Below are 13,171 nucleotides of genomic sequence, written 5' to 3' on the forward strand. Positions count from 1 at the left end.
TGCAAGAAGCTTGTAGGACGTACTACAAGCTTTCCAGGCATTTTGTAGCATAATCAAGTGACTGTTACCTTCGGTTTGTATAAAAATACTTAATATATCAAACATAAAAGAAATTTGACTTTGCAATTTGATGCCTTGACATTGGCCTGTTTCTTTAAGTACTTCCTGCTTTTTATAAAGGTGTCAAATTCAAAAACATTCTGAAATCTCCCAAAATTCGACTTTTTCTTTTATTTGGGGCATCTCACTGGGAAGCTCATGTTAAGCGGCTGATGTATGAATGTGTAACATGGTTACATGTAATCTTAACGCCACAACAGGGATGAATGTGGAAAAGGTCCATGTTGAAAGGGCCACAACAAACATCAACTTTGCTTTTACGTGAAATGAATAAGCCCTTTTCAAACTAGAAGTCTGTTTTTAATCGTAAATGTCATAGAAATGAAGTTTTTATCTGTCAGGTAAGATGCATTATTTCTTGCTGTACGCGTTAGTCTGTTGGTTTAGATTTAGAAAACAAATTTAAGACAAAATACATTTCAAAATGCTTTATATACAAGTTGAACATATAACATGGAGACTTTGTCAGTTTTATACACTTTATACAGCAGCTGACTGGAAACCACAGACAATACAAACAGAAATGAAGGGAGGAGAAAAGACTTGGTAGAACATACAGCAAAGAACTTACTAAACGCAGAAAATTATGTTTAACGTTGGGAAACTGCAAACTAAGTAATGGTTACATATGTGGGATTGTAATATACCGTTGTCTGTTTATTTTATATGGCGCTCTTTCCGATGTATTGTGAGAAAACAAAACAAAAAGAAAAGTTAAAATCCATAGACGTCTCTGTTCGGACCATGTTTCCTCATTTCATAGTGTCGTGTGGGCTCATAACGTGAACATCTTCCCCACAGTAAGGCACAGTGACAAAAACAAGAGCTCTATAGAGAAATGTGGGCACAAAGAAATTATTAAAACTTCATTATTTATACAATCTTTGAGTGTTACAGCTTTAAACGTTGTGCCTTCATCTTCTAAAGCCACTATGGACTGATGCATCCACTTACACACAGTAAGACACTAAACAGAGAATCTGAAAAACAACTCTGAATAACCAGGAACACAATAATTTAAGTTAGTTGGCAAGATTATCACGAACTGGCAGCCATCAAAGAGTTATATCTTCTCATGGGAATAATCTGCAAAGCACTTGTTTTAGCCTGCCTGTTTGGGTTGTCGATCCTCTGTTTGTCCACCAGAGGGAGTACTGGTCCAGCTTTTCGGAGAGAGATAACAGCTGCTCTTAGCGGAGTTTTATTCAGCCTCTGTCTGACCGGTTTCTTCAACAGTAGCCAGCGTTGAGTCGAGCACAGGGGGGATCGGGCCCGACGCCCTGTTTGCACATGCAGGTGCTTCAGAATAGAGCTAAAATCAGATTGGACGGCAGGCGGCGTAGACTTTAGGTTAGAAAGATTTGTTGCATATTGTGCTGTGATTGAGGAGGTGGCCACGGCTGCCTGGCAGGCCCAGGTTTAACTGTCTTCCTCGACCTCATCCTGGTCGTCACCCTTGGGCGTCTCTGGCTCTCGGAAACACTCCTCAAAGAAGTTGACAAGGGACTGACTCAGGTGCTGCTGTGTGCCTTCGCTGTGCAGGAAGTGGCCTTCGTCCGGGTAGATCTGTGAAACAGGAATGGGACTATTATTTAAACTTAAGCAGTGATTCAGCGTACAGTAGAAAAACAAGGATTCATAATCTACACATCAAGAAAAATTGCTGGGAGTCAAATTTGGAGATTTCAAAATCAGTAAACATTTACAAACAAGTCATTTGAATGTATTCCCATTTTGTTAATGTCACCAGAAATACATTTTTCAAGATGTTCAGAAATAATAATACACAAGCCTGCTACCAAAAACAGTTTGAAGTTAGCAAGGACCAAAGAGGTCCAGATCAAACAATTGCAGCTGCATTTTCTCCAGTCTACATTTAAACTGGGGCACTCCACCAGGAAATGGCTATAAAAACGTTAAAACTAATCTCTTAGCTAACAGAGATTAACCTCACCGGTAACACTTTATTAGAAGGGGGGTGAATAAGACTCACATGACACTGTCATAAACATGACATAACACCTGTCATGAACATGAATAAGCCTTCATGAATATTTATGACTGTCATAAACATGTCATAACACCCGTCATGAACATGAATAAGCCTTCATGAATATTTATGACTGTTGTCATAGAGCGTCATTCGGTAAAGTATGACACTTTTAATGCAAAGTTGACATTATTCAAAATGTCTTTGTTATGACAACTTAACATTAACCAAGAAATCATTACTGATATCAATTTGTTGTAAAAGTATTACTGATTGCACTTTAAAAATTAGGTAACTTTATGTTATTTAAGGTAAAGTTTAAACTGTAGTAGTAGTAGAATAACGTGGCCAAAGAAAACAAATGTTTGTCTCATACACACAAAAACATTGAGTCAAAAGTGCAGCATAATTACAAGTAGGTGATTTTTAACTGGAAAATAATCATCTTTAAATTCATTTTGCCTGATAAGACACTGTTAAATTGTCACAAAAAAACGTTTTCATAAAAAAACAAACAGTTACAGTAACAGAAGCTCACCTGTAGAGTGTAGTTGGCCTTCTCACTGATTAAATGGTTGATGAATTTTGCTGTGTGCTGGAAGTGAACCTTTTCTGCGTTGGTGGAGAGAACGAGAGCAAAGACACACATGAGACTGAGGGACACAGACTCTTATCACTTCTTATGTTGTAACGTTAAATCATAAACACAATTATGAATATGATACCATCAGCTGTCGGGTGGATTATTAAGAACTGTTTCTCCAGCAACCGACCCGCTCTGTGAGCCAAATTAGACATCTAGAGGAGAGAAAAAGGAAAATGTATCTGAAGTTCAATCAGTATTGAACGTTAACTTGCATATAGAAGTGTGGTAAAATTTGGGTAGTAAATATTAAAACACTTCACCGTATATACTCTGGAATCTGTCTTAGGGCCAAGGTATCGCTCTGAAAACGCAGATGCTGCAATGTTGGGAGGGGGGAGAAATTAGATGGAAAAACAAAATAATAACACCCTAGAACTTTTTCACATTCTGATACTTTATCAGAAGCATATTTATTTGTTTTATAGAGAATTTATTGAACAGACCAACACAAAATAGGGCATGATTTTAAAGTGCAAGGAGAAGAATATAAATCTCTGAATTTTYTTTTGACAAAATATGGTTTTACAGACCATGATGAATTTCAAAATTCTAAACTCACAATTCTGGAGTTTTACTTTTCAGYACAAAATATGAACCCTTAACTACTTGAGTGGAAATCAAGTCTTTTGTTCTCTAGATCACATAATTCATGAAATGGAACAATGCAGAAATTGASTTCTTACTCGTCAGGGAGCGACACCTTTTGTCAGACATTCCCCACAAAAAAAAACAAATGAATAAAAACTGTATTGAAACTGAACCTAAGGCCCAGTTAGAACTGAATTTAGAGTTCAAACCTTTCCTTAATGAGAATGAATTCAGTATGTAAATCAAAAGCCAAAATGCTAAAATACACCACAACCATAAAATCAACCTGTCATGATTCTAATTGAAAATAAGTGCATTATTTAAATCTCATTAAATCCATCAAGACCACAACATTTTTTCTGTATTATCAGAGCTTGTCCTTGAGATTTTTTCAGGTAAATCAAATGSTTTTTTCCACATTAATTCATTTCCCCATATTTATAGAGCCTTGCAAAATGGTAAAATTAAATTTCATATACCGTCCTCTACTACTCCTCTACTTGTCGGACAATCGAGTGCGGATACAATACAGACAGCATGCGAAATTGTTCAAGAAGCATCAAAGTTCTTGCAAGGTTATGTCAACGTGAAAATAGTCAGGCCCTTGCTCTTAAAAAAAAACCCTGGAAAATTATACCGTAAAGCTCAAAATCTGTGATAGGTGAGACGGCCGCTCCGCATTTCAGCTGCGTAAACTCTTCAGAGCTCAGAAGCATTGTGGCTAAGTATCCGCCGTAGGCCTGAAAAGAGAAGGACAAACAGAAACACAGATCCACCGAGCAAGCTTTTTAGTTCAATGAAAGCAGAGGCCAACTGGAGTGAAGATCCCATTTAACATGAATGCCATYCCTCTTTTACCTTCCCGTAAACTCCCATTCGATTCTTATCGATGTAAGGCTCTTTGGATATGAACCTGAAATGAATAAAAGAAAAAGAAAAAAAAAGGTAACGAAGAGAGCTTGAAAATATCCAGRCCCTTGAGTTGCAGCCTCTCACACTTGCAGTAAAGGTTTCACCTGAGTGCCTCCAGCTGGTCCCTCTCCTCCAGCTTCCCCAGCCTCCTGCGGACCTTGTGGAGCAGGTTGGTGCCCTGGAAACCGCTGCCATGGCCRTCGAAGCGGATGACGATGGTGCTGAAGCTGCTGACGAGAACCGTGGCCCAGTCCACTCGGAACTGCTCCGTCACCATCTGCCCACCAGGTGTGCCATCACTGTGAGGGAAGAATTGTATTTTACTGGCGGATTGGGCGAGTTGCAATATCATAAAACRTCCATGTATTTTTTTTTTATTTGTTATTTTTCTAGGTTTAAAGTATTACATTATTTGACTACTTTAAGTAGTCAAATAAATATTATCCCAGTTAACCAGGCCACTAGGTCAAGCCAGCATGCAATATGGAAATTTTCTTTAGTGCAGACAGCAAAGTGTACGGTGAGATCAAGTAATATTATCGGGTAATTACTGATAAGATTTTTCAGTTGCAGACTGACTGTTAATCTGAGGATTACGTTGTGTGTTCTACAGTGTCAGATGTGAAGGATGCCGATGCCAGAGGATTATTTTCCGTTCCTATTCTGTCTTTCTGTGTCGTTGAAATGAATGAGGCTGGAGACTGCAGCTCCAAGAAGGAGCTTTGGGTAAATAGGCACAGTACACGAGAGAACCAAAGCAACTCCAGGTATGTTTTAATGAAGACATGATATAAAGCTCAGAAAAGTCAATTTTGCCATGAAGTTTTTGGGATAGGAGTTATTTTAGGACACTAGAAGCCTGCTTTGAACTTTGTCTCTTTTTGACTAGCTGTAAGGTTAAGCCTCCAGAATCAACTAATCTGGTTTTATGCTAAATGAAGATGCTATAAGAGTAATCTGCTGCAGGTAAGATATTAACTGCTTTTAACAGAACAAAAGAGGCTGGAAAGACCCTAATCTCTCCTTTTAATGTTTTGTAAGGGCCCTGAAACTGACAGACAGAATTTGGTTATTTTAGAAATCCATGTTTTCACTTGCCTCTTTATATAAATCTCAGGTTCTCAGGCTATTTTCTTTAAACGTATTCGTCCACAGATATTCAATTATGTCGGTGAGGGGATAGAGATAGTGTTTTCTAATATCCTGCATTGTGTTTATCTGTAATTTTGTATGTATATTGGATATCTAGAATTAGGTCTTCTTCATATTTCCTTTTTCAAGCATTGTGGTTTGCTTTGTGCAGAAGAAATTTCATAACGTCTATCTTAGATTGTATCTAAGATTGTTTATTATAGCTTTCATCTCTGTAAAACCCTTAAGCTTTTAAAAATCATTTTCTCTAAGTGACAACTTGAACTTCAGTGAAATTTGAGTCAGTTCTCGTACTTTGAAATGTGCCAATTAAACTGGCTCATTTCTATGTATCCACTTTCAAGGGAGACGTTTTATTTCATCAAGAGAAAGAGGATGACCTTGTGCAAGAAGCAAAATATTTTACACAGACTAGATTTTTTGTCTTTTCCAAAGGCAAAAGGCTCTCATTGGTGGAGGCCCTGTAACACTGTAACAGCTTTTACATGCATTGATGGAGCAGAAAAAATGTACAAAGCATTTTTGGAAATGGATAGAACACACTATCCATTTCTAGATAGATAGTGTGCAGTCACACTCACACTATTAGCAGTAGAGGGTAGTGGGCTGTGCTTGTAAAACCTGCTGGCTTTAGAATCTGCATCGTCAGAGCTGCAAGAGAAAGGACATGGTCAGTGGGCGTCCCATGAAATGACCACACACACATATTGTGTACAGGGTCACATACTGTAATCATCGATGGTGATGGTCTTATTCTCCACTTTAGGCATCTGCATGTTGTTGTACGTGTTGTTTACTTTCTTGTTTGTCTCCACGTCAAACACCTCTGCAGATCAAGACAACAGTCAGTCAGACGCTCTCAGTAAGTGTAATCCAGCCAGTATGGAGCTCGTGTGGATGTTCTGCTGAAGCAGGATGACTGCTCAATGAATTTTGCCCCAAATGGTCCTTTATCGGACCATTTGGCAGAACAAGCCGACAGGCCAAGCAAGGAGAGCATTACTCAGAGAAGCAGCCAGGAGGTCTGTGGTCATTCTGGAGGAGTTGCAAAAATCCAGAGCTCAGGTGTGAAAATCTTTCAAAATGACATCTATGACTGGTGCACTCTGCAAATATGACTTCTTTGGAGGATTGGCAGGATTATTGAAATGTTGCAAGAAAGCCCAGCAGTAAATCCAAGTGAGAATCTGTGGCAACACTTGAAAATTCCTGTTTGTTGATATTTTCCATCTACTATGATTGAACTAGTGGATTTTATCTTGCTATTTTTTGCGTAGTGAGAAGGACACAAATTTTACTCTCTAGTTTTACAAAGCTTGTAGAGACATCCTCACAAAGAATTCAACAATTATGCACTACTTTGTGTATTTCATTCACATAAAGTTCTAATAAAATCTATTACAATTTGTGGCCGTAATGTCACAAAATACAAAAGACTTTAAGTGCTATGAATCTTTTTGCAAGGTGCTGTTTGTGAGATCTTAAATGGGTAATTACTGAATCAGTTCAAAGCTGTCATCAGCCCTTTAGAGGTAATTAGCTAATAATTATTATACAAACTGTGAAAAATTTCATCTGGAGTCAATTTTTCAGCTGATTTCCAACAAACAGAAGCCCTAATATGTAAATGTTGGCTGGGAACTAAAATCAGTTGAGCCATTGTCTCTGAAAATCAAAAACTTACTCTCTTTGTCTCTTGTTCTGTAAACAGCCACACTTGGTATATCTGGACCTGAATAATAAGTGACACAATTGGTTAACAAAGTACAGTATATAAAGTAATTTATTATGAAAAGCAACATACTTTGACACTTATCTTGTCTATTAAGATACACCCACATAGTAAACGTCATCAGCGATGCTAATGTAAGAGTTGTCACAGAATTAGATCATTCACTCTTTTCAGTCGGTAAGTAGCTGGCTTAACCTTATCTTTTTACAACCTGTTCGATTTTAACCGTCAGTCTGACACCAATAAAAAAATAAAATCTATCGAGCTTTCCACAGAATACAGATTTAATCCTGTGGATTTTCTCTACCAGAAATACTGCAGGGCGACGGTTGAATGTAGATGTCTCCCACCTTTGCAGCTGAGCAAGAAGTACTCCATGTTATGGCTGAATGAAACGTCCACATAACCACACTTGAATTCACAGGACAGGCAGCAGCGGTTGAAAGGGGCGATCGTGTCGGAGCTGTGGGATGACACGGCGTTAATACGCTCCTCCAAAGCCATCCAGAAACTCCAAAAAGCAGCCAGACGACTTTTACGAGAACGCTACCTGTACAAGTGCCGTCGCTTCGGGTCGTCTTCTGTGCTCAGAAAATATCTGAAAATCATCAAGACGTCAAGTAACTGTGGGTTAGAAGAACGAGCGCTCTCGCATGTGCAGAGGTTTTGCTTACATGAGGTTCTTTTCGTGGCTGTAGGCCAAGATGCTTGTGACGTCCCAGTTTCCAGACGTGAGAGAATGAAGGATGTCTGCGCTGGTGTTAGGCTAAACAATAACAACACACTGAAAATGTTTTTCTTGAACCTCACGTATTTAACAAAAATTAAAAATCTGAGTCATGCCTGCACTTTTACCAAAGAGGTGGAAACAGAGATGTGGAAAAATTTCCCTCTCCCTCCCTGAGGGATTGCCCTGGTGAAGAAAAACTTGTGTCCATCTTTAGAAAACAGTGGAGGTTCATTCTGCGCAGGTGAGAGAAGTAATTTTAGAAAAAAAACAACATTTACTCTGAATTTAATATCTCTGTACTTCTTCAGATAAACAGAGGGAGCATTTCATAACCAACTACTTTGGTACGGAGCAGGAGGGGGTTTTGTCCTTCGCATACCTGTCGATGCAGCCAGCTATTACTCTCATCTTCATGTTTCTGGAAAGAATAACAATGTCAGAACATAAAACTGCGCCACAAAAACCCGACCAACCCTGATTGGAAAAACCAAGAGTGAAAATAAAAATATGTTAGTCATTCACCTCTTTACAGAGAGCCATGGAGAGATAATTGGAATAGGAAGCTGAATTGTGATTCAAGAAAAGCATAGAAATAATATGTTGCTTTTCTTATTCCAGGGGTTTGCGATCCTTACAATCATAAGGGCAATTAATGCCCTCACTAAAGCGAAATAAAACTAGTAAAGTCACAAATGCAACATAAACTTTTGGAAAAAACAAAACTAAACAAATCAAAAAGACAACTTATAATTTTTGATAAATATCTGCACGGATATTATTCTCATCTTTAAAGAACTTCCAATAGGCTTGTATTTCTGGGTTTTAAAATAAAGAAAAATGTTTTTCTATGGGATGTTGATATCACTGACAAAAAACAGTATCCAACGTAATGATAAGAAAAATAAGTGTATATTAATATACATGTATATAACACACTCTGTTGTGAAAAATAGTCTACAAACAGGACATTCATAGCAATTGCTAACTGTGTCAAAAGAAACATATGAAATATTTCAAAATTTTAACATTTGATATATAATCTTTACAAAATTTGCAGTAAGGATGTAATGTTTAGGTTTGTCTTGTCTGTTAAATATTTCAAACATGGCCATACTTTACTTTTAATTTTGTTTGACGGTTTAAGAAAAGGACATACAACCTGACTTTGGTGTCTTTTTAGAGAGGCTTTTGTGTTGGACCGGATGGTGTTTCATTCAGTTCCAGGCTAAATTACTAAATAAAAAAACCTAAAGCGGATGACTGTTTCTAAACAGAATAGTGTGTGAGGTTTTTATTTAAAATGAACTACAGCGCCAAAAGAGAAGAAGACACGGAGAAGGATACAAGAAGTGAAATATGGCAACGGAACATAAGTGGCAGCAGAAATGTGTCACAGTTTGCGTCACCTTGATGCAGACTCCGGTGGTGGTCTCACACAACGTGAGGATGGAGTTGTTCTGGGCTCTGTTCAGCCAGTTAACAGCCAACTTGGTGTTGGTGGCCCACTTCACCATTGTGATATAATATTCCCTCCTGGAAAAGTACATATCACACCTTTAACAACCTCCGTCCCTTCTAACAAACTACTTCGACGGTAGTCACTTGTTGTGTCACAAACACAGAGGTGCTACCCTTCTGTCACTTACCCTATCCGAGGGTCGTCGGGTTTCTTCATCACCACTGTGTGCAGAGGACCATGGAGGCTCACCACAGACAGGCGAACTACAGGATTCTCTTCTCCAGCCTGAGACAAAAACCAGAGACAGATGTGTTTAAACATCAGAATGGTGTCGTGTATTAAGTAATATATATATGTTTAAATATTATGGACAAAATGATGAGAGAGGCAGTCAAATTAAGGAAAGAAAATGGTTGGATTAATGAGAAAAACTTGTTAAAAGCACTCGTGGAAAGACCTGCGTTAGCAGCGTACGGGATAAAGTTTCAAGCTCACATGGCCTTGAAACTTCATACTGTAAGATTTAACAATAGAGCAATTTCATCTCTTTTAGCAAATAAATAAATAAATTCTTCAAGATATGATTTTCATTTTGTTCTTAATATTTTTTTATCTTAAAGYACAAAAGATTTTTTTTCCCTCCACCTGATCATAATTTTCCCTCATACCCATCACTTACATAATTGTTCCCTCTTGTGAAGTTTAACTCACACTGTAAACTGAATGTGTAAATTCAGTTTTACACATTCACCCTGAGTATTCAACAAAGAGAGAGTTTCATGAGGTGTCAGACGTCAAACATTAAAAAAAAAAAAAGATGGGTAGGACTTTCACTTCCTGTACCAAAGGGATTCAAAGTAACACCTTTTATCACACTGTGAAAGCCCCTTCCACTTGCATCAGTCTCTGGTCTGAGACGGCGTGTTTGTTTGTTGCTTATTAAAGTCATGCTGCAGGTTTGCATCTCTGGAGGATCCTCACTACAGCTACAAGTCGCCCCCTTTGACTTCCCTTTCATCTCATGCATTTATTCAAAGCAAATCAATTAAATACACCCTGAGTTTGCTGAACTGTATAACAGTCGTGATGGTTTGTGCCCCAGTCTGACCTTCGGGTAATGATAGTCCTGGCTGCCAGGATATGGTGTGCCAGTGAAATATGGAACTTCCATTTTTGGCACCAGGGTATCATTGATGGTCATGTAGGCCAAACGGAGTCCGTCTGGAGACCACCAGTGGGCAATGTGGGTCTGCAGGATCTCCTCTGTTAAAACAAGAATAGAGAGTGTCAAAGAATATACAAGTTTTTTTTGTTTTGTTTGGGATACTGTAAAAGTTTTGGAAAAGTTGAGAAAAGGCTAACATTAATGTGTGATACTCTTATTTAGAACATTTTTATTTATCAAAAGTGACATATGTGTCTAAAACAAAACAAATGATCACAGAATTAATACGTTCTGATAAATTGACATAGTTTTTAAAGCATTCTTCTTAAATTTAGACATCAGGAGATGTAACCATCTTGTAAGAATAAATGCTGAAACAAGCAAGAACTACACAAAACTTGGTTATATTGATTGCATTGATATTGCAGCCCAGCAGTTGAATAAGGCATTTACATCATGTGAAAAAGTCCTTTTAAAAAAATGTTGGCTTAATTTAAATGCCAGTGGAAACAGTACCTACATTGTTTTTAAATATATATGGTATTAGAAATTCTATATGATAAATCAAATTTTCAACCATCCTTTAAATTACGAATAATCCTTCCACAAAAATGCTATAGAAACAAAACTTTCCCTCTATAAAGCCAGTCCAAATAAGCAAATTATAGTTTCAAAATGTTTTGCTATTTTATGATTATTGGATCAGTTTTCAGATAAAGCATAAAAAATATTTAATTAACTAAATCCCTTTACAAAATACTGTATATTACTCCCCAATGTGCAACAGTCCCTCCAGCAGGGGGCAGAAGAACTCTTTTAAAAACACTTTAACTACAGAACAGACTACAGCACTCACATGTGGAGCTCCAAACGACAACCTTCTCTCAGTACAAAAAAGATTGGATCAGCCTTGGTGAGCAGTGTGGTCATGTTTGTCATCAGTCTATAATTATTTCTGACACTGCTCCAAATGTGAGGTCAGAGTGGACTCAGGAAAACATTGAGCACTGAGTACGTTTAATAGATTTCTAACTCTAAGGTCGAGTGGAGCTTGTTGGAGTGCAGAAGGAATTTCAAGGCTAGTGGCTGAAATAAGCTCTTTCTACACCATCTGAGCACAAAGCAGAGCATGAATAATGTGATTAATGTTAGTCATTATTCTTTGGCGGCCGTTGAATTAGACTGTACGTTTTGAACCCTAACACACCCTGTAATATGTTCACTTCAGGCGTTGGCTGTGCATCCGATGGTCCGATGACAGCCTCGGACAGCAGAAAAGAAAATAGCTTTTCAACCTTTTTTTTTTTTTTTAAATTAGCCACTCAGTTCAGATCTTTAAAGGATATGCAAACGCACCACCTCCTGATGACGCCTTTTCAGGTCCCATTCTCTGAATTTAGTGGTATTCATCCGTCAGTCATGAGCATAAGTCATGTTTAGTTTGTATGATTTCTGTTTTGACAACTGAGGACTAATTACTAACACTAATCACATCAAAAGCTTACAGATTATAGTTGGCTGAGAACTGTTCCCAAGAGATCACGTGTAAACTCTTTGCTTGAAGGCAGGTGTTGAAACTGAAAAATGTAGCCGACATGACAAAGATGTCAAACATCAAAGAGCAATTCCAAGCCAGTAAATTGCATTTTCTCTTTAAATATCAGCATGATATTCTGTAATTTCAAAACTTGCTTTTTAAACCTTTTTTTGGCTGTTCCCAGTACACACAAAAGTGCCTTTGGGAGAATGGATTAAGATGAGGGATGTGCAAAGCAAAGTTTTTAAAAATGATCCATATCGGAGTCCCAGACTAAACTCAACTCTGGATATCTAATGAATGATAGGATTGCATGTCAATCATATGTTTTTACACTTAGCTCTGATGTTTACAATGAAAGAGAGAATATATTGGCTGCTGCAGATCTCTGCCTGTTTTTATGATGTGAGTGGTTCTGTTCTATGAGCTTAGATATTTTTCTGCCGGCTATTTCTGCAGGGGAGAGCTGCACAAAGAGCGGCTGAAACACTAGTTATTATTTTGTTTTATGGTGTTCAAAGCAAAGTGCTAAGTTTGTGAAGCAAAAAAAGATTTTCTGTGTTTTGCTCTCAAACAATAACCTGGAATTCAACCGAAACAAACAACAATGTGAGAACATTAAAACTTAGGCAATGGTGTGTTGGAAGAGCTGAAACTCTGGTACAAAATCGCAGTAACTTAAAATAAATGGAAAGTGAAAGCTGCATTTAGAGGGTGAAATAGGTGGCATATATTGTGCTTTTTAAGGTGTCAAACATTTCACTGAACTGCACTTGGTACTGAGACATGACATCTGAAAAATACCCAAACTCAGCTGATTCAAATTATTATCCGGGACAAAGGAATTGATCGGGATATCCATAATAATTCTAAGTTTTTTTTTTACCAGTAGTTTTATCAAAAGAGAAGTAATGAAACTGTAGCACTGATTATGTAGTAAGTAATAAAAGTATGTATTTTGGGCATATATGTTTGAAGATTTTTTCCCGGTTTTGTTAGCCGCTGGCAATTTCTTTTACAGTTTTTTGTAATTTTTTGGTCATTTTTATGTTTCTTCATTTGTTACAGTTGTAAATTTGTGTCATATCCTATGTTTTTAGAAGTGATTGTGTTGTGTCTCTTCTTTATCTCTAAAATGTC

General features: G+C 37.6%; 1 protein-coding gene across 5 annotated transcripts in view; it reads right to left on the reverse strand.

Annotated features, from left to right (window-relative positions):
• Positions 1–533: 533 nt before the first annotated feature.
• The window catches only part of LOC103479583 (dipeptidyl aminopeptidase-like protein 6), a 96,908-nt gene continuing 84,270 nt past the window's right edge, over positions 534–13,171 (reverse strand). For all 5 annotated transcript variants that reach the window (XM_017310132.1, XM_008434097.2, XM_008434095.2 and 2 more), the window contains exons 9-26: positions 10,438–10,592; positions 9,517–9,614; positions 9,277–9,403; positions 8,250–8,288; positions 7,996–8,103; positions 7,815–7,906; positions 7,691–7,738; positions 7,491–7,603; positions 7,093–7,140; positions 6,136–6,234; positions 5,990–6,059; positions 4,361–4,555; positions 4,203–4,257; positions 3,982–4,084; positions 3,017–3,072; positions 2,836–2,908; positions 2,649–2,722; positions 534–1,686 (exon numbers count right to left, since the gene is read on the reverse strand). In XM_017310132.1, coding sequence (XP_017165621.1) covers positions 1,540–1,686; positions 2,649–2,722; positions 2,836–2,908; positions 3,017–3,072; positions 3,982–4,084; positions 4,203–4,257; positions 4,361–4,555; positions 5,990–6,059; positions 6,136–6,234; positions 7,093–7,140; positions 7,491–7,603; positions 7,691–7,738; positions 7,815–7,906; positions 7,996–8,103; positions 8,250–8,288; positions 9,277–9,403; positions 9,517–9,614; positions 10,438–10,592 — 1,700 coding nt within the window. In that variant the 3' untranslated portion in view covers positions 534–1,539. The remainder of the gene's footprint in view (positions 1,687–2,648; positions 2,723–2,835; positions 2,909–3,016; positions 3,073–3,981; positions 4,085–4,202; positions 4,258–4,360; positions 4,556–5,989; positions 6,060–6,135; positions 6,235–7,092; positions 7,141–7,490; positions 7,604–7,690; positions 7,739–7,814; positions 7,907–7,995; positions 8,104–8,249; positions 8,289–9,276; positions 9,404–9,516; positions 9,615–10,437; positions 10,593–13,171) is intronic.

Source organism: Poecilia reticulata, linkage group LG17 (assembly GCF_000633615.1).
Source record: "Poecilia reticulata strain Guanapo linkage group LG17, Guppy_female_1.0+MT, whole genome shotgun sequence".
NCBI lineage: Eukaryota > Metazoa > Chordata > Actinopteri > Cyprinodontiformes > Poeciliidae > Poecilia > Poecilia reticulata.